Raw genomic sequence first — 23,431 nt, forward strand, 5'->3', positions numbered from 1 at the left:
AAGCTAATGAAACGTCATCATTGGACTCAGCCCAAGCCAGCAAGGCGGACCTGTTCTCATGCAGTCCAAATGCACGCCCGGTTGGGCTGGCTACCAAGGCGCACCTCCAGCCAGCTACGATTGGACCAGACCGGTATCTGAAAAGTTCTTGACACTCCTGGCCAGGAAGACAGCGCTGACAGCTTGTCCACAGCCTCAGTGCCTCGCAGGGTGAAAATGAGACACAAGAACACCGTCATTGGTCCAGTCCTCAGTCTGAATATCCCTATACCGTGGCAGACGAAACGATCGAACAGTCCATCTTCCCGGGCCCTACGTGATCATGGAATGCCCACGGAATGTAAACAGGCAGGATGTTCCTATTCGCTGGTTCCTCAGTCTGAAAACCATGGGTAGGCAGGATGTTCCTATTCGCTGGTTCCTCAGTCTGAAAACCATGGGTAGGCAGGTAACCCAACTACAGTTCTTCCCGGACCACGAGGCAGTATTGAGAAGACATTAGAGCAACATATATACCGTACTCATATAGCCATAATCACACACAAACTCTCATCGTTCTTTCACCACGACTCGTCAAGCTCATGCTGGTCACCAGAAGATACAACCCATCACCATATTCGAACCCTTTCATAATGGAGGTCACACTCGAGGCCATCATTGCCATCGTATCGCTCGTTGTAGGGCTTCCACCAGCACTTTTGATGCTTTGGCGATGCTGTCAGTCCAGACGACGGAGCAGGACAGCAGGTGAGCCACAAGCGTCCGGAATCAGCGTCGCCGTACTCGAGGCTGACTACCCCATAGCATACCGCTCCGTCATTCCAAACAGGTCGACATCCTTCGAAACAATGCCCCAAGAAGAGAACATGATGTGGTCGCGTTCGCCTGTCAGGGTGTGGACATTTGTTGGGTACCAGATGGATTTGATGCCCCGCCAACCTGTCGTGTTCCCGCTACAACAAGCACGAGAGCCGAGGGACTATAACTTTCAACGCCTTCGGGATTTGAATACTTAATGGCTGGTACGAGAGCGGTAGAGGTGTGCTGAATATGCTTGGTGGACTCGGATGGAGTGTTGATCATGTACAATGAATACAGAGAGACGAATGTTCAGACCGAAAGTGCCTCTTAGTTCTCCGCTGTCGATATCATAGGTTTGAGAGGCTGACGACAAGCCATAATATCGAGATCACCCACCTATCCCACTCGGTCTAGATTCACGTCGATTAGGGTCCAGTCTTGCACGTAATCTCAACCATCGATGTCGCGCACCGTGCTTAGAACAGAGGCTCGAGATAGAAGACCAAGGTTTCGACCAAGGCTTGAGCTTCGATAATGGCGGAGTGGATGTCGTCAACTGCTTTGTCGTTGTCGTCAACGAGCTGTTGAGGCGGTAGCTTGGAGACTCTGCCCAAGTTGCTGCTTCATCCTAGGGTAGCAACGTTGCCTGGCGGTTTTATGAACAGTTCTTATAGCTCGGATTCCATACACCTCAACCACTGTTGGTGATCAAACGCGACGGGCTAAAGACGTCGTGACTGGGTGCTGGTATAGTTGCCGCACGGATGGCGAGTATACTCTCTAGAACTATGTATAACGTGAGTCAAACTGACCAGTGGCATTGAAAGTTGTTTCCTGTACCCTGGAGTCTCGCACCGATATTCGGCGTAGTTTGCTACCGGAGTTCATGGGGCAACGGCCGGTTAGGACACTCCAGACAGGCGCCGCTCATAACTATAACCCTCGTCCGCTGCCGTTGACCAGGGGAAGTGATGTTCACACCTGGCAGCGTCAACGGTCCGAGGCGGACACTCCCGAGACCATGGCCATCTATAGGATCAACGGGGTTGTAGGCCGTTTGCAAGTGGCCTGTGAGGAAGTGAGTTTCACAGGCACAGAGACCATACCACGGACAGCTCTCACCATCCCAGCAGCTTCAGAAACTCAGAGGGAACCACGGGCCAACCGCTCGTCACTCGGTTCCCTACTTCCGATGAGGGGATCTAGCCGGCCACATTCAGCTAACATCCAAGTATAGGCGAACCTCGGATGTGACGTGATAGAGGATGCCAAGTTCACCGCCCCGGCAACTCACATCATCCAGCACGCCTCACTTTTGACTACCCCTTCCCTCTCTAGGTTCGAGACCAGCCATCGGGATACCAAGTCAGTCAGCTGACAGAAATCCTCCGCCGCCGCCCCAGGCCGAGGGCCGTTCGGGGGCTCCCGTCAACACTTCGGCATTTAAGCAGAGGAAAGACCAACCACAACGGCAAGCCAGCCAGCCAGCCAGCCCGTCTCGCCCTACCGCACAACCACCGCAGATCATGTCCCCGTTTTGCGCGCTGTACTACCGGGCGACTCCGCCTTGGTGATTTATCGCCTTCTCGATCGGGGAGCCTCTTCGCGACCCGCCGTGGCCTTACGTGATAAAGAGGGGGGGAGGGGGAATGGACCGCAGGATGATGGCCCGCAATGGTTCATCCGATGTGGCATTGGTCGCTTGTAAGTTGTAACCTCCCGGGAACAAGAGCGGTGAGGCCGAGGAAACCGCGTCGCCGCACCGTTTCCCGCAACGCGTGCCTAAACTCTTCGCAATGGACTTGACCTCAGTCCTGCTGACGCACATCACCTCTTTCTTGACTCTATTCCCCCCCTAATTCTTTTTCTTCTTCAAAAGAACCACCTACCAAGAAAACCAGCAGGTACCGCGGGCGAAGTCGAGTTCTCTCTGGTGGAGCTGTCTTGCCCTAACGAAGAAGCCTGCAATATCTGGCTTGCATATGGGATGCCGGTAATCGCTAAAATGAGCAGGCCGTTGAGACAGGCGGGCTGCAGGCCGCCTGTCAAAGCGGCATCTGGGTGGATAGAAGGTGGATAAATACAACACTGCTACGCTTGTGCCCTGCGCTGCTTAATGCTTTCCATTCAGGTCGCTAATGGCGACAATTCGGAAAAGGAACCATGGGGTACGGAGCCCGAGTCTCGAATAGACTCTGTCGCCATTGACCTTGGCAAAGCGATCTGCCGAATATAGCAACTTGAGCACCTTCACCTGACTGGTTTTCTTGCATAGAGTTTCGCGGCGGGGTCTCCTTTTTTGGGGGGCAGGAGAAGCAAGGCTGGACATGGCAAATATCCCACGGCGGCAGATTGACGGATCCTTCCCCCTGCCTGGACTCGCGTGGTAGCCCAGGCCTCACCAAAGCCTGCCTCCTCTTGGCGGTCTTGAAGCGCCATCCGCTGCAACCCACGGCCGGGAAGTTGTGTGCCATCATTCACATGTCCATCATCATGGCAAAAAGCGGTCGTTTCAATGATGGTCTGGTTGGCGAGGCTGGCCCCAAGGGGAACAATACACTTTGATAAAATCTCGCTAATGGGTGTTCAGCAACAGCGGTTTGACGAGGTGATGGAAAACAACGCAGCAGACGAGGCCATACCGTCCGATACACGTGTGGTTACCTCATGACAGCTTGTCACTTCATGAACCCCCCGCCCCAGTTCACAGGTGACACAAAGGTGGCGGGTGCTGCGTTCATGTACTGCACCCACTCCGTGAGATACCAGTCGTGATACATTGCCGCAGACTAGAAGAAGTTGCGTAGCGTTGTTTGTATGGGGAGAGAGTAATGGGACCTCTTGTATGTTCGGAGACTGACCGAGAGGCGCCAGTAGAGGAACAACCTAATTTTATCTAGCCTAGATGCTCTTGATAAGGCGAGGACCACCTACAGAGCCGCAAAGTCGGTGTTTGTTATGCGTTGGCAGCAGCGCGTCGACACCACAACGCGCTGCCTGTGTGATGGTGCGTGCGGGTTTTTTAGCATGCCCCAGTGGAGTCCGAGCAAGAGCTGTCTTGCCGCGTTTGTGGCTCCAATGAGAGAATAAAGGTTTCTGGCAGTGTTATTGCAGAAAGTTGGTGAGAGCCGCCCACTGCTTCGTACGCAGGACCAGGGAAGACCCAAGATGCCGGGATGGCCGACTCTCAACACATCGGAGGAAGTTACGAGGGGGATTTGACAGCTGGCCAGTGCCCCCCTCACTACCTACACGCGCGTGTTGTCGTAAGCAATTCTCAGAACCGGATCATGTGCTCTTTATCGGACGACACACGTGCCAGGGGATCGCAATGGGGTGACACTCGTTTGCGACGTGCCGACATCAAGCAGGTCCTTGGTCGACCTTTCATGGATCTGGGGGCGGCCAATATGTTCCTTATGTATGATTGAAGGGGCTTCTAGTAAAACGTCTTCGATATCGATAGTATAACGGTGATGCTAACAACATTCGGTGGACATGCGGCAACATGAAGGTGTCAGGCCCCCTCGGATCAGACTCATTGGTCAATGCCGAGACCCTCGAGTGGGTTCGTTCGTGCTCAGAGACACCTAGGTACTGGCCGAGAACGTGGGTGTGCCATGCCTGCAGGGCTTGCCCTTGCACGGCAACTCTCGACTTCTGGACGTGTATTTCGTAGTGAACGACTCGGCGCAGGAGAAGAGGGCAAAGAGTAAGGCAAGAAATCCGCAGCCTGAGGGGTATTGTGCGATGGTGCTGTGCCTGAGGCCCAGCAACAGCACTCGAGGAGTCGAGGGCGAAGGAGACTGTGGAAGACCGGATCTGCATGCCGGATGCCGCGGCCAGATGAGATGTGACAGCCAAGACACCACTCGGGCGAGGGGATTGAGAGATCACCAAGGTTATTCTTGAGGCTATCTTTCCCCCCTTCGTTCCCTCCCTCCATCTTCGCCGCCGTCCACTGTCTGGTTGTCATTCAATGACACTGCCGACATGGGCTGTAACGCAAGCTAACGGTCTGACCCGGTTCGGCTGAGCGAGGACGACTGCCGAACGATGCTTGACTCGTGATGATCGCACTGGAAGGCTTCCGGACCACTGGTTAGGGAGCCACAGTGAACCCCCGACAGGATCCTTTAGACTGCAGGTCCCAACGCTCTGGGCCCGCATGCCATAAGAAGATGCATTAGACGACTTTGCCTCGTTCGTTCCCATAGTTGGGCGTTGGGCACCGAGATCAGCAACGCAAAACTCTTCCCACACGAGTCACTAGTGCGAGCCGCCTCTGTCCCAGTGATTGTGGACTGTGGGAGAGAGAAAAATGTGCGGATACAGGCGTAACATGCCCGGCATGGAGGCGCGATCAGCTGACCGGTTGCCGTCTACTCGCACCGCCTTGATGGCTTCGGTTTTGTACAAAGTACGTATACCCGTCCCGCCATTGTTTGCTTGTCCCTTCTCTCCGTCGTTGGGAACGGTGCCTCTGACAGCCTTGACAGCCGGGTGTTCCATGAGCAGCGATTCTGCCATCAAGGCGGGACTTGCGCCAACGGCCAAGATCTTCCAAGGCATGAATTCGTCCGAGGGGATTGTGTATCTACTTTTCTCCATCTCAGGGTTCTCTTCGAATCTACATCGGGACAGAGAAGAGGCCCTTATGTTGCCCTTTGTTGTTGCGGTCCGTAGGGCATACGGGCAGGTCTTGGTGCCACAAGCGGTGGGGCTAGCTCCCTTCAGTTTGCACCATTCGATTAAGCCACGAAACATCTGGTGGACGGTGCTAAAACAAGACCTGCCGGAGGCGACAAGCTTGGGGACTGACTGGGCGGTGTGTGGTTCGAATACAAAGATAGTGATATGTCATGGGCTGCAGCGATTCCGAAACCGAGTTGAAGAAAGGTCCAACGTTGTACAAGCTGGTGGATGATGATAGATGTCCGAGTCGCGTTTGCCCAACTATCAACTTAAACCACACTGCTTCTAGCGGCTAGCGTCTTGGTGTGTACCTGTACCCCCTTCTGCAGACTGCATTTGAATGTCTCACCGGTCATCCCATTTAGGTCGTCCCTGTTTGTACTCTGTACTGCGGTTCTCGAGAGCGCTCCGCTCCGGTCGCCGCGGGTGCGACGCGAGCGACGCGAGCGTGGACCTCGATGGGTTGAGAGATGGAAGACAGATGGAAGAGGAAGAATGATACAGGGGTTGGTGGGGGAGAAAGAGTAAGAGAGAGAAAGAAGAGACCCACATACTCCAGCCAGTGCCCAGTGCTACCTGAATGAGAGACGTTGGTGTGGCTGCCGGTGGCTGTCACCGTTGGCCCCTGTAACAATTTCCGATCCTGGTCGTTGGTCATTTAACAACGTGATATTTAAGGAACCCCTCCCGGCGGGAGTGTGCGCCGCGTCGTGTCCTTGACAGTCGACAGAATCGAGTTGCTCGTTGATGTGAGAGTTCCCTCAGCCGCCTCAATAGGTCCGACCAGACACGACACGACGCGACACGTTGCTCGGTACTCTAGCAACTTGCAAGTCTCCAAGGTGCTGCCTATGGCTGTCTTCGATGACTCTTTGCAGCTCTTTAGTCTAGCGCAGCGCGTTGTTTGGGTCCCGGGAGATTCATGGTTGGCGTCGCCAGATCATTACCGTATATGTAATGCTCTGTAGTAACTCTGACGACCAGGTCATCACTCCGTAGGTAACTCGAGACCTTCGTCATGCCCATTCGGCAAGGTCCAAGATGCGGTTGGAATAATCGTACACACAGTACTCTGTACATGGTCCTGGATGCTTGGGTTGCTGTACTGCACGAGTGCGTCAACTGGTCAACCAGACTGCGCTTATCATTGACCGGAAAACTAGAACCAGGTAAAAGGTTCGCTAAGCGACCCCCCCGTTATTGTGCGGGGTATTTTGTCCCTTCTTTCGGCCACATGTCTCCTCCCCTCCCTACTGTGTAAGTCCCTGATGACGGATGCCACGAGGATAGGGGAGTGGCGCGGGTACCTCAACGGGGGCTTCCTTTGTTGCCAAACAGCCATCCTCTTCGGGGTTGCTTACAAGGTAGAGACGACACGAGAAAGGTTCCATTGACACCATCATGCTTTGTGCGATTTGGTCGAGTGTTTTGCTAAGTGTCTTACATTGCGGAGGTGGTCGAGCGATCGCCGCTCCGTGGCACGGAAGACGAACGGGAGGGGGAATTCGCCGATCTCCCCTTTGCCTTTCGTCTTTCCTCTTCGATAGATGGCGCACAAAGTACAGGTGCTAGTAGGCTTTATTTACGATGCATGGACACGAAGAAAAAATACTTATACACCGTACTTTTGGAAGGCATCACTCTGTTGGCCACAGCCAGCTTGTTTATGCACGTTGTTACTGTGCCGTCACAGGCGACCGACAGCAACAGACAGTTCGCCTACCACGGGGTGGCCCCTCTTGGACAGAGATGCTACCAATTGCAAAAATTAGTGCGGGCAGTCGGTTCGCCCAGGGGCCAGGTGTGACAGTGATTGGGCGGGGTGGATTGACGACAGGCCGCGACGTGCAGAGGGCGATGCAGATGCAGACGAACGGTATGTGACAAGTCTCATGCACATCGTGATAGGGTGGGTGCTTTGCAGCCCGCCCTATTGCCCTCGATGCCGTGCAACCCCTATCCTCTTTGCGGAAAGACGACAGAGGCGGCGTGTGTGGGACGGAGACGGCACGGAGAATCTGTCGGTACGATCTAACAGAATAGTTCTGGGACTGACGGTGAAATCCAGGCCGGAGAAACGAACCGACGAGTCAAGACACACGGACGTTGGGAGTTGTATACATGGCAACTCTGGAGTAGCTGTGCCGTGCTGTGTTGTGAATTGATTGGGACTCGGACGCGTGATGAGTCAATTTGCTCTGCATCTGGCGATCGCTGGCAACGAGGTCCTTGATGGCTCGGGTGCGCCGTTTCAATTTCAGTGACTCCCGATCGACCCCAGAACGTCAGTTTGACGGCCCAGGGCAGGGACAGGCAATGGAAATGGAAATGGCCAGTTCCACAGATGATAATGAGCTGGTCCCCGGGCTCGGCACACCGAGCATGAGTCGAGATGAAAATCATTCATCAACCCAGCTTCGGCAGCGATTGAAATCCGGGATGGCGGGAGCCGGGCGAGTGGTGGTCTGGTGGAAGCAGGGCTAGGGGGCTCTGTGTCGTCGTCTCGCTTGTGATGTCGCCTCGTCTCGCTTCCGGGCCGGGTGGCAGTATCCAGGAGGTTGGAACTTGGGTGCAGGAAATGATGACATGGGCCGGGGAGAAGGATTCCGATGCGTGGGACTGTTGGCCATGGCGTCTCTCCATGTCTGCATTTGATAGAACGATTAGAGAGAGAGAGAGCAAGCACAGATGGTATGCTACTATGGGCTGCCATGACCAAGCGATGACGACGGCGATGGAGATGGTCATGGACTCGGCAGACAGCACGTCAAACATCATCTCGTGGTCAGGCGCTGCGAGCTTGGATTCGCGTGTCGAGGGGGACCGCTCCCTGCGTCAACGCTGGCCCAAGCTGGGGGAAGGAAAGGCAACGATCCGCTGCGGGTGCTGTGTCGTTTCGTTTCTTTTCCGGCTCATCATGTTACAGTGGACGCGGCCGAGATGTGCATGAGGGAGCCCGAGATGCCGTATCTGTACGGAACACTGTATCCGTACGAATTGATGTTTTGTTCGCAGACAGAAGACAGGACGGACAGACGGGAGGCAGTCGCAGTCGCAGTCACTACCCGTGCCAATGGATGTTGGATGATCGGGATGGTCTCAATGTCCCAGGTTGATCGGGTTCCCGTGTGCCGTGCCCGTCCAATGAGTGTCTTCCTTTCTCTTCGGATCCGGCGCACCAGCCAAACCGGTCCGCGTATTAAAGCAGGAAAGAGGAAGGTTGTTGCAATCAAGGTTAAACCGACGAAAAGACAACAAGCGCGCATTTCGGGGCATGAAGAGGGAGAGACAGAGACACACCGATGCTGATGCAGAGGCAGATGCAGATGTCGTAACCTGCCTGGGAAGGAGCAGTTAGTTAGTTGCACTTTGGACACTACACTGACCACCAACTCTGTGCCTTCCTCGCGAAAGAGAAAGGGAAGTACCTACTCTGTACATATGAATATTTCGGTACGTACCGAATTGCTTTCTTTGGCGGTGGATCCTTACGCCCCCTTGCCAGCAATGGACCGGGGCTACGGGGCTCTAACCGTGCGCGCGGTTCGTTGCTAGCGGGAAAAACTCTTGAAAAACCGTGTGGACTTTCGTAGCTCCCCTCGCCGTTGGCCCTGTTGCTCTTTTCTGTCGAGGTCGGGTACATACGGAGATTCGTACGTACTGTAACTCCCAATGTCTTTGTCAATTGGCAGTAACCTTCACTACCATCAGTCTTGTGGATTTCTTAGACTTCGGTAACAGAAGCGTTCGTGTTGGATTAAGGTGCCTGCCTAGAGACTTAGCTGCCTGGTGAGGTGAGGCCGACATCCATTGCTATGGCTGTTTGAGCCAACCACAAAGTCGGGACGACGGCGCAAGGAACACGGTCGAAAACATCGACTCGACAGGGAACATATCTCGAGTTCGCCAACCGACCAGACTGTTGACCCATAGGTACGAACAGGTCCAGCGACCTGACAGGTACTTACTCATTCATCCAAGCATATGTTTGTACCTCTCTACAGCATGCTGGATAGATACTCCAGGTACCCAAGTAGTGTAGCTTACTCACACGTGAAGTTGCTGGTGGAGATTAGCGCACTGGGCCATCCAAGCAACCACGCGCACCTGCGGCCTGCATCTTCCAGGGGGTGTGTTGTTTCTAGACACACTGGACAGGGCGGCCAGCGTTCGGTATCGTGCCGTGCCCATTGCCATTTCCCTTCATCCCGCCCATGCCCACGGACGGACATGAGAGATGATGCCAAGGTCCACCTCATGCCCCCAGATCCCGTCTCTGGCCAGTCGTTCCATGAGGCCGGCAGCTTGTGGTGAGACCCTCCTCCGTCGGCATCTGTTCGTTGTCATGCTCCGTTCTGTCTGCCGTGTTGTTGGTGCCGTCTCTGTCAATGTCGTTGCTTCGGCCACAACAAGAGACTGAGAGGTCTGTTGCGTTAAATGGATCATCATGGATGGATTGATGACGATGAAGGGCATGGCTCCGTGCCGTGTCTCCAATTGACCAACCATTCCATCCTCCCCCGACCCTCCCCTCCCTCTTCAAGCCAGCCTCTCCAATCCTCCTCCAATGCCCTTCTTTCCTGCTCTTCCCTGTTCTGCTCTGCTGCTCTGCCCCTTCCCTCTCTCTTTCTTTCTCTGCATCGTCCCCTGTCCCTGATCTCCCACCTGACAGAAAGTCACAGAGGCGGAGACGAGTGGGCGCCAGCAATAGGTACGTGCCTAAGTAGAAGGGTACAACGCACAAAGTAGAGTACCTACCTATCTATTTAGGTAGATACTTAGGTACCTGCCCCTGCAATCCATCAACTCCCGTCTCACGGGCCACCAACTTTGACTGCCCATTTCCCGGTCTTGTTCCTCGCAGGCTCTCTCCCATTCAACCTTGAACCACCTCCATCCATCCTTGCCATTCTGGTCTGGTCTGGCCTGGTCTTTCCGTTCGTAACTGGACCGTACCGTCGTCGTCCCTCACTCACCTTCCAGTCCATTTGCTTGCCTGATTGCTTGCTTTTCTGTTGTCTGCTTTCGACTCATACGCACGCGCACACATACACGCATACACACTTTCTCACACTCTCACCCTCACAATCTCACACACATCGTTCCTTTCTCTCCTTCCCTCTCCTTCTCCACCATTCGGACCATCCTGTTTTCCTTTTCCTTCAACTACCTCGACCTGGAACTCGATCCTGACCTCGATCTCGCTTGAGACGGTCCGCACCCCAAAGACGAATATCGGAAAAAGGAAGAGAACAACAAAAAAACAAAACAAAAACAAAAAAGAAGACGCCCGCCGCTTACGAACGAGCGCCATCCCCCCCGAATCCCGACCTCCTTCCTCGCCCAAGCCTTGTCTTGCTCCTGTCCGGGCGTCGAAGCGCATTCCTGCCTCCCGCTCTCGACTTTTTGGGGGGTTTAAGGTCTCGGTATTCTCTGGGACTATGCCCGTTGGACGCTTGTATCTGCCTATGCGTCTCTAACTGACTCTGACTCCTGTTTCCGTTGATTTCGACTCGGCCTCTGTCACTGTCTCTACCGAGCGAAACCTGTGAGGTGCCTCGTTGCAAAACACTGCCACCGTCGCTCCCGCCGTTGCTTCTTTATGGCGTCAAAACGTACGTTCCACAAACCATGCACCCTGATCTCATCTTTTTGCTCCGAGCGTCAGACCTGGACCAGGACCTGGACCTGCACTTGAACTGCTCGTTGGTCTCTGATCTCTGGTCTCTGGATCCCACGGACCCACGAGGGGCCGGATGAAGTTCTTGTATACCACCACCACCACAAACCCTACTTTCTTCCCACGAGCCTCCCAAGGCCGACATATTCCAGCCTCCGAGCCTAGGGCCTTGAGACAAACAAACGCGCTGCTTCTGTCACCCGCCCCTCTTGTCAAGACCAACTAGCTGCTACCCTTCCAGCCTACTTCACACACCGAGCCTCATCTCTCCCCTCATAGTCGCCGTCCCCACGTAATCTCGTCTGACAACATACACACTGCTGCGTGCCACGAGAAAGCTGACCGAATGCCTTTGCGACCAGTTAACGCAGCGAGTATCACCCGCTGCCTGCAGTTGTAGACGAAGACGCGCCCAACACCGGCCATGGAGGCCACCGAACCCCGGTCCCCGCAAGTCGGCCCCGGCTTCGGCGTGCGCCCTCCTCAACGCGAACAGCCTCCGCGCAGCCCATTAAGCCCGAGAGGCATAGCCACCCGCAGCTCGAGACTCGGAGGGTCGCCAAAGTCTGGAACTGGAGACGGCGACAGGGAAGGCCAGAGCCAGAGTGCCACCGCTGGAGTCGGAGCAACGTCTGGGGGGAAATGGTCTGCCAAGATGCGCCTGCCGGCGTCCTCGACGAAACCGTTGGTCCCCGCGACGAAAAGGACATCCGAGGAGAGAAATCAGGTCTCTACGCGACGCATGAGGGCCGACAGCTCCGCCGACGATAAGTTCGAGATTGCCCCCGATGGAGGTTCTGCTGGACGTGAAGGAAGACAATTCACCGTTGCCAACGTGGGGAACAATGGCCGCATATACTTGAGGTGGGCTCCTCCCTCTCTGTTTGATCGCATGCGGTGACCGTTGGTTGACTTGGCTCCTGCCCACATGGGCAGGAATGATGAGACCGCGCTGTAATCTCATGTCTCTCTGCCGAAAACGTGCTGACAACAAACAGACCGACTGTCCGCCCCGCCAACCAGAGATACCCTCAGCCCAATTTTGTCTTTCCCATAACGCCACCAGGGACGGCCGGTCTTGATGCCCTGACGGAGAAGCAAAAGCAAAAGGGCGCAAGCGATCTTCATCTGAGCCAGTGGACCGACACGCCGCCCACTCCTGCAACGCCTGCAACGGTCACCAGCCCTTTAACGTCGAGTAGCAGCCGTTACTTTTCCGCTCACGCCCCGCGGCCTTCTCAACACCGACGCGCCCACTCCGATTCAACGGTTCACGACGGCGCCACGAGTCGCAATTCTGAGGCTGAGGGTTTCAAGATCGTCATCTCTAAGCCCGGCGACGAAAAACGAGCAAAAACCACCGAGGATCTCGATGCGCCTCAAATTCCAATGTTAGACATCGAAATTCCAAATTGGAAATTGGGCAACCCGCGCTTCACCGCTAGAGGCACTCCATTCTTCAGAGGCTCGAGTTATGCCCCGACGGACGAGTTTCCTTCTTCCAGCAACGTCTCTGTTCTGCACAAATCTCCGACGGGCGACCTCGCTCCAAGGATGCCCGAGTCAACAGCATCCAGGAAGCCTAGTCCCATCTCGATCCCTCAAATACGCCTGCCACCCCTGGAACCCTCGAGGTTCGCCGACCCTCTCAGTCCACCTCCCATGACGACGCCCCGGCTGCCCGCCGTTCGCTCCACTTATATGTCGACCCATCTGGTCATCGAACCCACCATGTTCGATGCCCTCACATTCAAGCCAACATGCGACGACAAAACGATAGTGCGGTACTCTCCCTCTACAGGCGCCGTGACGGCGGCGACACCGCCACGACTCGTCGCCGAGTTTACCTCTCCCAGCTTCCTCGACTACGAGCTCATTTCCGATTTTTTCCTCACGTACCGGACCTTCCTGGAGGCAGGCGATCTCCTGAAGTTGCTGATGGCGCGGTTACGATGGGCATTGGGCCGAAACGATGAAATCGGCATGGTTGTCCGGGTGCGCACCTTCGTCGCTATGCGTCATTGGATTCTCAACTACTTCATGGACGACTTTGTTGTCGAGTACGGCCTGCGCGTTTCCTTTTGCAACCTCTTGAACGACATGTTTGATGAGATGGCGACTGAACCTCAAGGTCGAAAGGTTCAATTGAAGATTCTAGCCGAGCTGAAGAAGTGTTGGCGACGAGTCTGTGCCCAGTTCTGGGATGGCCCCGAATTCGAGCCAACCCTCGGACCGGGTGTGCCCATCGCACCAGGCGGTATTGCTGGCCACCGAAACGCCAGCCTGGATCCATCGTTCTGGGAGAAGGAAGACGCTGCTCCGCGGCTGGATGGCCTCTTTGCGCCAATTTTAGAGGACCAAGAACAGACGAGCTTTCGCGACGATGTATCCCGCGCTGGACACTTTGAGGATTCTCAGGCCATGGGGGTTCGGCCCGCCACGCCAGAGAACCGCCACGTCCAAGAAATCGACAGACGACAGGCGGCTTCGCCTACGAGCATTGCCAGTATGGACATCATCTCCTGCTCATTCCCTGGTAAGACCTCGAGAGGGCACCAGCATGGCAGCAACTACACACTGGGTGCTCATCCTGTAGTACCCGCAAGCTCGACCCATCCCGGCACAGGGCTTATTGCCACGACACCGAGGGCGTTGGTTGGGAAGCGCGTACGGGCGGGCCACGGACACAAGAGAAACGGAAGCTTGACGGACTCCCTCAGAGAAAAGGAGCATGCCGCTGACCGATCGGGCTTCCAAGACACGGATTTTCTCATGTCGCTGCCCTTCGCCGGCAGTCTCGTTCGAGGAAACCTGATGCCACCCGGTCAGCCGTATGTTGAGATCATGTCCCCCAGCCTCGCAGGTGATTTCCAGCGACATACGACGATATTTCAGGTGCCGGGACAACAGCGAAGCGCCTCGGCAATGTCTGGGCAAGGCATGAAGAAGCTGATTGGCAGTGTTCGACGAGCCCTCAGCACAAGAGGGCAAGGAGTCTCCCCAACACAAGCCAACTTCATCAACATATCCCCCATCGGACCTCGTGGAGCGACGACAAACCGGTTACCCGGGACCGCGGTTGTTCCTCAAGCTAGACCACAGCACAATGGAATCCGTCCCCCTGTGCGGATAGACCTTCTGGGCGCGGAAATTGTCGAGGATTTCAAGAAGGCAGTACGAGAAGACGCAGCCGCAGACGCAGCCATCGAAACCGAACGAAGGGGGTTTATGGGCCCTGTCGCTGGCGCTTTGCGCAACGCAGTATCAAGGGAAGGTCTTGACTACTCAGCAACCCATCTGGTCTCCTCTTTTGGGAGCATCCCCGAGGATGATATCCTCCGACCCGTCAGTGACATGGCGATTACGACGGGTAGCAAGTCAATCGTCATTGTGGACGACACGATCCCGTTCTCCCTGCCAACGATGCATGGGGCGTTGCCAGCTAGCGAGTCTTTCGAAGCATTTGCCGATGCATTCCTGCCCACTGGTGCGGATCCAACGCCGCCAAATACCCCTCCGGGGCAAGCCGTGGGTACTCCTAGACGGTCGTCTTATCTTCTCAACCAGCACGTCGTCAGACAATCCATATCGGCAGATCCTTTGCCTCCTTTTATACCCGACTTGACAACCCTGGGTAATGGCGGCAGCGTACGTCCGTCAATGGATAGCGGTCGCCCTTTCTCGGAGTTGGTCGAAGGAACTTCCAGCAGGCCGACCTTCACCAGATCAGTGAGGAAACACCTTCGGCAGAAATCGAGCAGAACGAATCGATCTCTCGATTCGGCCATTATTCGTCGACGCACAGCCTCGTTTGGAAGCGCATTCGACCCTCGCTCGACGGTCAAGAGTTTTGACGCAACCACTTACACGGAGGGCTCTGTAGCCGACGAGAACGAGAACGATACCCTCCCTCAACCTCTTCGTGTCTTGAGGCGGAGACCAGGTGGTGCTCTTCGGGCAGTGAATAACATAGGTGGCCTGGATGCCCTGCCACTGCGTAAGTCGCGATCTGCGGGCTCCCTCACAACCTATTCGGAGTCAATGCGAAGCTCTTCTCTGCAAAGCCCCAACCACGACACCAGCGCGTTTGTAGACGTTGTCTCGAGCGAGTTTTCGCACCGCGATGAGGCAGACAACTTCTCCCTCGGTGCCATGGCAGAGCCGTCGTCAAAACGACAGGTTTCATTCTTCAGCACCCACTCGTCCAAGCCGATCATGCGCCCGTCCTTCGAAGCAGAGGCGCAGAAGCTTGCACAAATCCCCGACGACGACGATGATGGTGGCGTAGAATCGGCCCTGCTCAAACTGGAAGGCAAATACGAAAAGAAGACTTTCAAACTGTCCATGGAGCCCTCCAATGCTCCGATTCACGACGCAGACGCCTCCAATAAGCCCGGTATTGAGCCTGAAGTTCACAGATCAGGCAAGAGAGAGAATCGTCGGTTACACGTCCTTCCCGGCGATGCTGCATTGGACCAGCAGGGTGAGGGGTTCGAGACCCATTCCAGCTTTCTCAACCCCCCCCGGAGGTCACACACTGCAACGAGCTTCTTGTCAGACAAATCTGCGGGATCCTACTGCTCTATTCCTCTCTTGGAACGCGGCTTGACGGACGACGGCCGTAGTAAAGCATCTGTTGGCGAATGGACGGATATGTCCGTACTCCAGGGACCTGAGGATGACATATCCTCGGCAGAGACTCCACGACCAATGTACGAAGGATCCTCACGCGATTCATCTTTCGAGTTCGTTCAAAGAACCGAAAGCATGGAAAGAATCAACCCAAAGGCGCCGCCGAGCGAACAATCGTTCTTGGACGATGACAGCGACGAAGACGATTTGCACTCGGACCTTTCCTCTGAACTCTCAACAGAGATGGTTGAGCCGGAAGAGTTTGCCATGAACCAGACACAGCCCCTGCCCAATCGCAATGCACACCGCAGTGTGTCTATCCTCGAGTTCGATCGTCGACCATTGAGAGAGTCGACCATTGGCATGTCAGACGGTCCTCCTTCGCCACCAATGACGCTGTTCCAGGCCCTTCAAATGTCGCCTGAAGCCGCCCTGGTTCCAGAACTCCATGAGGACCAGGTGTACCAGCAAAAGCCTCTCCCGCCGACCCCTGATACGGTCCCGGTAGCCAGGGACCAAGCGAGGTCGCCATCTGACCCCACGGGCACCAAGGAAGCCCTGCGCGGCCAGCCCAGGTACTTGGAGCCCGAACGCGAGTCGTCGCTGAGATTTTCAGTCCACCTGCCGTTCACCCTCGCCTTCGATTCTGAGATCTTGGCGCAGCAATTCACGCTGATCGAGAAGGACGCTCTCAACGAGATCGACTGGAAGGAGCTTATCGACATGGGCTGGAAAAACGCGACCAACAACGACTCTCGTTCATGGGTAGACTTCCTACGCAACACAGACGCCCATGGTGTTGAAGTCGTTATTGCGCGCTTCAACATCATGGTGAAGTGGACATGCAGCGAGATCGTCCTCACACAGAACATCGAGGAACGGGCGCGGTGCATCATCAAGTTCATTCACATCGCCGCTCACTGCCGTCGATACCGCAACTTTGCGACCATGAGCCAGATCACCATCGCCTTGACTTCCATTGAGATATCTCGACTTTCAAACACCTGGGCCATGGTGCCGCCCCACGACATGCAGACTCTGCGGGGTCTCGAGGCTCTCATTTCACCTACGCGCAACTTTTACAACTTGCGCGCGGAGATGGAGAGTGGCTCCGACACGGGTTGCATCCCGTTCGTGGGCATCTATACACACGACCTGCTCTTCAACGCCCAGCGTCCCTCCGAGATTGCCAGCTCGCCGACGACCGCACCGCTCGTCAATTTTGAGAGGTGTAGATACGCCGCTACCATTGTCAAGACGCTGCTGAGGCTGCTCGAGGCTAGCACGTTGTACCAATTTCAGCCCGTGGAGGGCATTACCGAGCGCTGCCTATGGATGAGCGCTCTCAGCGACGAGGAGATACGTAAACACTCCCATCGTCTTGAATAAGCCAGCACGACTTCATTCTCGGGCACATGACATCATATCCTGACTACAAAGGGGCACCAATCTCGACGGTAATCTCGATCCGTCTTGTAGGAACCTCACACTTTTTTACGCGTTTTACCCTTGTGCCTCTCACGAACGACGACTTCGGCTCCCGTTTCCTACCCTTCCATCCTGCACAAGCATTTATTCCGACCTATGCATTCAATACCGAGGTCTCTTTTCAGCGATCATCGTTCACACCCCCCCGTGGCCTTGAAGCGGCGTCTTCAAGGCGGTGACCATATACCCTGTATTGATAATACCCACATGATATCACTCGAGCATTCAGGCTCGAGAACCGGAGGAGAGGCGGATACGGTTAGAAGAGGACATCTGGTCGCTGTCGGCCATGTATGCATATAGAAAGCGGTGGTCTATACCCCTTACTTAGCGTCATTTGAGCGAGCGAGCGACCACAACGGCAAGAATAGGGAGTTGAGGGAAACATTGGGATTTTTTTGGAAGGGATATGGAAATACTGAGCTTCTGGGCTCTTACGGCTTCTTCAGCGACGTTCAATACCCCTTTTGCATGCTAGAGCCTCTAGTCAACTCAACTAGGCGAGTAAATCAGCCAAATACCAAAAGATTACCCAACTTTTTCGGTCCGTATCTGATATGCAAGCTGGGTGATGAGACATGTTTCGGAGACTTTCCTGCACGACAAGAGAGCAAGATTTTCTCAAAAAGCGGTCTACCTTCTGATGAGACGGTAATCACGCTTCTCATCTGGATGCCGACGGGACTTTTGGGTACTGATGCAAGTCGACGACTGTGGGGTTGGGGCAGGTTCTGGAGTTTGATGCGTATGACGACTGAACATAGCCCCATGTCGAGCACCCCACCTTTAAGCATTGTTCAGGCGTGGGAAACAGGGAAAATCGGGTGACTATGGCGAGATGGAATCGCAGTGCTCTTTCAAATGCGAAAGTAATCGGCTCAATGATGACTCGAGCGCTACGAAGGGGGAGGAGAAGGAAGGCGATGTCAGGTAACAAAAGGATGAGTTTAGGTGGGGGGTCAAAGATTGCAATGCAGAACTACGTACGGCCAAGGTGGCATGGCCGAAGGCAGGTAGTTGTTTTCTCCAGACGGGGGATACCTGACGTCTACCGCTATGTTGTTGTGAGTGTAGGAGAGAGGGGCCCCGGCCGCGTCGTATTCTAGTCGGAACATGCAGCTCCTGCCAAGTAAGACCATCATCACTGAAGAGAATGGAGGTCAAGGTGGGTAGCCCTATGTATGACATGGAGCACCACCGGTGCAAGACAACAATCATCCCTCCGGCGTATCATGACAGCCTTCCTAAGCTCTTTGGGGGCAAGTCGCAGCTCGACGATAGGGGCAGGGTGACAAATGCACTTGGTAGCAAGTGACATAACCAACAACAATAAGAGAAGATTAGCTAACCAACGTAAGGCTTCCGATTTAGGCATGACGAGAACAGACATATGATTCTTGTTGGTTGACTCGATGGCGGCACGGTTGGACTGGGAAGCAGGCTCCAAATGTCGACTCGCTTGTGCTTGGACTCACTGTAGTTGACAAAAGGGGAGAGAAGTTGAAGGACCAACGATGGGTTTTGGTATTGCAGAGCAAGTCTTGGAACCCTTGCCCCAAGTCCCCAAGCATTTGATAAGTTTTTTTCTTCTTCGACTGGAAAGCCTTCGTCAACGGGACAAGAACCCAGGCGGGATAACGATCAAGTCCACCCCTCTTGGCCACACAGGGCATTCCCTCTCCCCAAAAGACATGCACAACAATCCGCGAAATGTGGTGGTTCTGCCGACTATTTCACACACTTTCTTTTGGTTCGAGTATCTTTCCCTCATAAGTGCACGCCAAGTTGAACCCGTTTTTGCCCGAAGATTTTTGCTACCAGCGACGATCATAATCTACCATTCCATGACCTTTTCGCGATGCTGTTCCGCCGTTTTTGTGGAAAAAGATTCATCGTGTTTCGATGACCGATGACCTTGTGATTGAGCGTTCGTGTGGAGGGGGGGGATATCCTTCGTTCATGCCGACACCTGATGAATTTTGGGAAATCTACCACGTAGACTCCTTGGGGGCAGCAGCGGCAGCCTCGCCGGCAGCGGCCCAGTCACCAGTGGGAGCGGCGCCAGCGGCGGCCCACTCGTCACCAGCACCGTCCCAGTTGGTGCCGGTCTGGGCACCAGTGAAGCCGGGAGCCTGGGCGTCCCAGTCACCGGTGGCGGGGAAGCCGGACTCGATGGCGGCAACACCCTCCTCCTCGACGCCAGGGAGCTTCTCCTCCTCGACCTTCTCCTCGGCCTCGGCCTCGGGGTCGCGGTCTGTTCGCGCACATGCTGGTTAGTCTCGTGGATCCCTCTTATTGTTCACTTCCTTCACTCATCCTACACCTCGAGGATCGGGGGCAAACATACAGAAGTACAGGTCGACCATGGTGTCCCAGGGGGTCTCGCGGTTGTAGATGGTGCCGCGGAGGCGGAGGACCTCACGGGCGAGCATCCACCAGACGAGACCGATGGAGTGACGACCCTTGTTATTGGTGGGGATGGCAACGTCGACGTACTCGGTGGGAGAGTCGGTGTCGCAAAGGGCGATGACGGGGATGTTGACGTAGGAAGCCTCCTTGATGGCCTGGGCATCGGTACGGGGGTCGGTGACGATAATCAGGCGGGGCTCCTTGAACGAGCGGGTGATGTAGTTGGTGAAGGAACCGGGGGTGAAGCGACCGGCAATGGCGACGGCGCCGGTGTGGGCGGCGAACTTGAGGACAGCGCGCTGGCCGTAGGGACGGGCAGAGATGACGCAAATGTCGGCAGGGTTGTCGACGGCGGCGATGATGCGGGCGGCCAGGACAATCTTCTCCCTGAAGCGCGCAAAAAAGGTCAGCCAACTTGCGCGCCGGTTTCGCCTCTCTCTCGCGCTCAATGAGTTGCTGGGGCAGCTCGCGCGCACGCGGTCGTCTCTTACCAGGTCTTGCCAACGTTGATCACGTTGACACCGTCGGCACGGGTCTTCCACAGGTAGGGCTCCATGTGAACCTGGAGGTTCTTGCTTCCCAGGTGGGCTTGAGCTGCGAGCAGCATCTCAATGTCCTGGGAAGTGGCATTGAAGATCGAGGGCAGGTTAGCGGGAGCCATCTTGGGCGATTTCGGTCTTTTCTTCCACGGGGAGACGGTGTCGGACGGTGGTGGTGCGGAGGGGAAGAAAGGGAAGACTGCGAAATCGTGAGGTTTCGAGATCGCGACAAAAATTTGACAAAATTGCTCGGTGCGGCCAGGTGCGACTGTGCGATTGCTTGCCCTCATCGCGCTAAGGCCTTTTAGCGGGGCAGAGTCGGTACGTACCGTTTTCAGAGCTCCCTCGTCCATTCTTCACGTGATACCTGCGCTAGCACGCATCCAGCGATGGCTCCAGTCTGCTGAGGTAAGTCAGATATCCACTTTGTCTTACCTAAGCCATGCGGAAGACTGGGCCTTTGGGTCGGGAGTCTGGAGAAAAAAATAGGGCGACTCTCTACGCAGACGATCGTGTTGAACGGAAACTGTCGCCGCCATGCCTCCCAGATTACAGAGCCTGCAGCGGCTAGGCACCGCCACCTGTGAGCTCCAGCTCTTCCTCAGTATCTGTAGGAAAGAATTGAATAGCTAATTGATTGTCATAGTGTGCCTGCGCCCGGCTGTGAGGCCAGCAACCCCGAGTTTCCTCCCCATCATCCAAACCGCCAATCTCTCCCTGCGCGAGAAGAAGCGCAAGGCGAAGCAAGATCCTTACCGTCACCAACAGGCGCTGCAGCGCAAGGCCGCGAACCAAAAGAGGCAGAGCGAGATCCAGGCGGAAAGGGACGCGAAATGGGGTGACCCGATCCACGGCATTCCGACCCCCTTTGTTGAATCGTTCGACTCGGCTGGTCAGGCGTCCGAGACGAAGCTTGTCAAGGACGACAATGGCAACATCCTCTTCAAGCCCCGCCCGCTTCCGACATCCCCGGGTCTTCTCAATCATCTCGTCACCAGGGATGAGCTCGAGCACGTGATACAGAAGGCCTACGCCCTGACGAAACCTATTAAGAGCGAGGACAGGGACTACGTAGACCCTGCGGCAGAGAAGCTGGCCGAAAAGCAGCACAAGGAGGACCATGCCAGGGCGGTCGAGGCTCTGAACCGCATTCTATCGATGGAAAATGCCAACTCCAAGATCCGCCTGCACACCAACATTAAGAGATGCGTCGACACCTTCGGCCGACACAACACCGACAAGATCGTGCAGCAGAAGCCCAAGTCCGCTCTCGTGGACCCCAACGCCCCGCCAGCTCCCGAGAGAGCTGGCCCCGACACTGGCAGCTCCGAGGTGCAGATCGCGATCCTGACCGCTAAGATCAGGAAGCTGGCGCAGGAGCTCTCGCAGAACCGCGGCTACAAGGACAAGCACAACAAGAGGAACCTGAGAGTGCTCTGCCACCGGAGGCAGAGACTGCTCAAGTACATGGAGAAGAAGGAGAGAGGAAGCGGGCGGTGGACGCACCTGCTGGAGAAGCTGGGCTTATCTCCCGCGACGTACAAGGAGCAGATCAGCTTCTAGGCAAAAAGAGCGAAAAAGGGAAGGGCGGCGGAGGCGAAGATGACATGTGTAAAATTCAGACTTGTAATTGTCCTCTATGTACACTATAGCGATCGGTAAAGATGCTGATCTCCACGTCATGAACCTGAGCTACCTCCTTGCGCCGTTGTGACCTGCCATTAAACGAAGAAACTGGTATTCTACAAAAGTACGAGAACAGGACTGCTGCCAAACACACAAAACTCAGAACACGCTGATGTAGTTGCCAATTCGGTCCTTCTGGTTTTGGGCTATGCACTCAGCGATCCAGGTGATGTTGCGGATTTCCTAACACGTCATTAGCTTGGTTCTTGTTTCACGTTGAATGTGGCATTCGTCTAGTACCTGCTCACGAAGCCTCACCCAGGCGTACACAATAGCGAATGTGAACTGCTGAGTGAAAGCACTCTTGGAAATTTCCATCTCCTTCTGGTAAAACATGTCCTCCAGGCTTTTACCGTCAGAGCTCGAGCCGCCACCCAGGTTACCGGGGCCCGAAGGGCCGCCACCGAGGCCAGCAGCCTCGAAGAAGCTCTTGTAGTCTGCAACGCCGTCGACCGCGAGACGGACACCCTCAAAATCATCTGCCCTAGAGAGCATCAGAGTTCCCTCAGGGTACAGCTTGCCGAAGCTGGGGTAAAGCTTCTTGCGGTCGTTCTTGTTCAGCTCGGTGCCGAATGAGTTGAGCGTAATGTTGATCGCACGACGGTCAGCCTCGAACTCGAGAATCTCCGACATGATATCAGCCGTTGGCGAGCCAGCCATATCCGGGTGGGTGTTGACAAAGCTGTGGAAGTCCTCCAGATAGTTCTTGTACAGCGTGTTCCGGACGATCTCGATGTTCAGCTCGTCAAGGTCCTGATGGCTAAGGCTGCCCTTGAAGTAGGCGGCGAGGGGCGTTTCGATGAGGACGCTGTTGTACAGTTCTTCAATGTTGGTCGCGACGCAAAGAACAGGCATCGTCTCGAACCAGCCAAGCGGGTGGCATCTCTCGAGAAGCTCGCGGGTGTCTCGTTCGTGGAGGGTGCCGGTAATCAGCAGGGCGACGTTGTCGATCATGTAGCCGTACGTCAGGTAGTCCATGAATTGGGCAAGGGCACCGACGGCGTTGGCCCGGACATAGCGAAACTCGGAGACGAGCTTGTCGGTTGTCTTCGCGGCGAGAGCTGACGTCGAGGGGTTGGGAGGGAGGTTGCCGAGGAAGTCGCCGTACGCAGGACCGAGTTGCAGCTTGAGATCTAGATATCCAAGTCAGACATGCGTCGCGACGGCAAATAGAGGGACACTAACCATCGATGGTCTCGCACTGCGTCAGGTTGCTGTAGTTGGAGCCGGTGAGAAGGCCATTCCTGTAGCCACGGACAATGCCCTCAATGTAGCTGCAATCGGTCAGCCACCACCCGCGTGCACGTCACGCATCACTAGAACAAGACTTACCCGCTGTTGACGTTGAAGAAAAGACCCTCCATCTTGACGGGATTGTGGATGCTCGATTCGAGGGAGCTGGAGATAGGTAGTGACGCCGGGTCGTGTGGAGGCGCAGACGGAGATAGCTGTGGTCGTTGACTTAAGGACTCTCTCTCTCTGTCTGTCTCTCACACAGCCA

The 23,431-nt window shown here is 55.4% G+C and overlaps 6 protein-coding genes across 6 annotated transcripts; 4 read left to right on the forward strand and 2 right to left on the reverse strand.

Annotated features, from left to right (window-relative positions):
• Positions 1-632: 632 nt before the first annotated feature.
• Positions 633-2,375, forward strand: CDEST_07493 (uncharacterized protein; the record flags this gene model as incomplete). The annotated part of the gene is made up of 5 exons (XM_062923652.1): positions 633-879; positions 1,282-1,393; positions 1,765-1,879; positions 2,039-2,051; positions 2,140-2,375. 5 exons carry the CDS (start codon positions 633-635, stop codon positions 2,373-2,375), a joined length of 723 nt encoding a protein of 240 aa, XP_062779703.1.
• A 2,429-nt stretch (positions 2,376-4,804) lies between these two features.
• On the forward strand, positions 4,805-5,759 carry CDEST_07494 (uncharacterized protein). Its single transcript, XM_062923653.1, has 2 exons — positions 4,805-5,221; positions 5,301-5,759. Exon 2 carries the CDS (start codon positions 5,312-5,314, stop codon positions 5,726-5,728), a length of 417 nt encoding a protein of 138 aa, XP_062779704.1. The 5' UTR covers positions 4,805-5,221; positions 5,301-5,311; the 3' UTR covers positions 5,729-5,759.
• A 4,627-nt stretch (positions 5,760-10,386) lies between these two features.
• CDEST_07495 (Putative ras-like guanine nucleotide exchange factor) lies at positions 10,387-18,101 on the forward strand. Its single transcript, XM_062923654.1, has 3 exons — positions 10,387-11,111; positions 11,539-12,040; positions 12,175-18,101. Exons 2-3 carry the CDS (start codon positions 11,601-11,603, stop codon positions 17,195-17,197), a joined length of 5,463 nt encoding a protein of 1,820 aa, XP_062779705.1. The 5' UTR covers positions 10,387-11,111; positions 11,539-11,600; the 3' UTR covers positions 17,198-18,101.
• A 609-nt stretch (positions 18,102-18,710) lies between these two features.
• Positions 18,711-20,534, reverse strand: CDEST_07496 (Putative small ribosomal subunit protein uS2; the record flags this gene model as incomplete). Its single annotated transcript, XM_062923655.1, has 3 exons — positions 18,711-19,550; positions 19,644-20,092; positions 20,197-20,534. The coding sequence occupies 3 exons, from the start codon at positions 20,532-20,534 to the stop codon at positions 19,285-19,287; spliced, it is 1,053 nt and encodes a 350-aa protein (XP_062779706.1). The 3' UTR covers positions 18,711-19,284.
• Positions 20,535-20,740: 206 nt separating this feature from the next.
• Positions 20,741-21,874, forward strand: CDEST_07497 (Putative small ribosomal subunit protein uS15). Its single transcript, XM_062923656.1, has 2 exons — positions 20,741-20,827; positions 20,891-21,874. Exons 1-2 carry the CDS (start codon positions 20,782-20,784, stop codon positions 21,805-21,807), a joined length of 963 nt encoding a protein of 320 aa, XP_062779707.1. The 5' UTR covers positions 20,741-20,781; the 3' UTR covers positions 21,808-21,874.
• Positions 21,846-23,418, reverse strand: CDEST_07498 (Putative ATPase, V0 complex, c/d subunit, V-type ATPase subunit C/d). Its single transcript, XM_062923657.1, has 4 exons — positions 23,263-23,418; positions 23,116-23,204; positions 22,171-23,063; positions 21,846-22,113 (listed from the first exon to the last, which is right to left on the reverse strand). The coding sequence occupies exons 1-4, from the start codon at positions 23,292-23,294 to the stop codon at positions 22,030-22,032; spliced, it is 1,098 nt and encodes a 365-aa protein (XP_062779708.1). The 5' UTR covers positions 23,295-23,418; the 3' UTR covers positions 21,846-22,029.
• Positions 23,419-23,431: the final 13 nt, after the last annotated feature.

Source organism: Colletotrichum destructivum, chromosome 4 (assembly GCF_034447905.1).
Source record: "Colletotrichum destructivum chromosome 4, complete sequence".
NCBI classification, from domain to species: domain Eukaryota; kingdom Fungi; phylum Ascomycota; class Sordariomycetes; order Glomerellales; family Glomerellaceae; genus Colletotrichum; species Colletotrichum destructivum.

Bases quoted from the DNA above. Each gene is read 5' to 3' on its own strand.
- CDEST_07494 (XM_062923653.1), top strand. From the start codon at position 5,312: ATGAGCAGCGATTCTGCCATCAAGGCGGGACTTGCGCCAACGGCCAAG.
- CDEST_07495 (XM_062923654.1), top strand. From the start codon at position 11,601: ATGGAGGCCACCGAACCCCGGTCCCCGCAAGTCGGCCCCGGCTTCGGC. The intron at 12,041-12,174 runs GTGGGCTCCTCC...GACAACAAACAG, and splicing joins AATGGCCGCATATACTTGAG to ACCGACTGTCCGCCCCGCCA.
- CDEST_07497 (XM_062923656.1), top strand. From the start codon at position 20,782: ATGCCTCCCAGATTACAGAGCCTGCAGCGGCTAGGCACCGCCACCT. The intron at 20,828-20,890 runs GTGAGCTCCAGC...TGATTGTCATAG, and splicing joins GCGGCTAGGCACCGCCACCT to TGTGCCTGCGCCCGGCTGTG.
- CDEST_07498 (XM_062923657.1), bottom strand. From the start codon at position 23,294: ATGGAGGGTCTTTTCTTCAACGTCAACAGCGG. The intron at 23,205-23,262 runs GTAAGTCTTGTT...GACCGATTGCAG, and splicing joins TTCTTCAACGTCAACAGCGG to CTACATTGAGGGCATTGTCC. The intron at 23,064-23,115 runs GTTAGTGTCCCT...TTGGATATCTAG, and splicing joins GCAGTGCGAGACCATCGATG to ATCTCAAGCTGCAACTCGGT.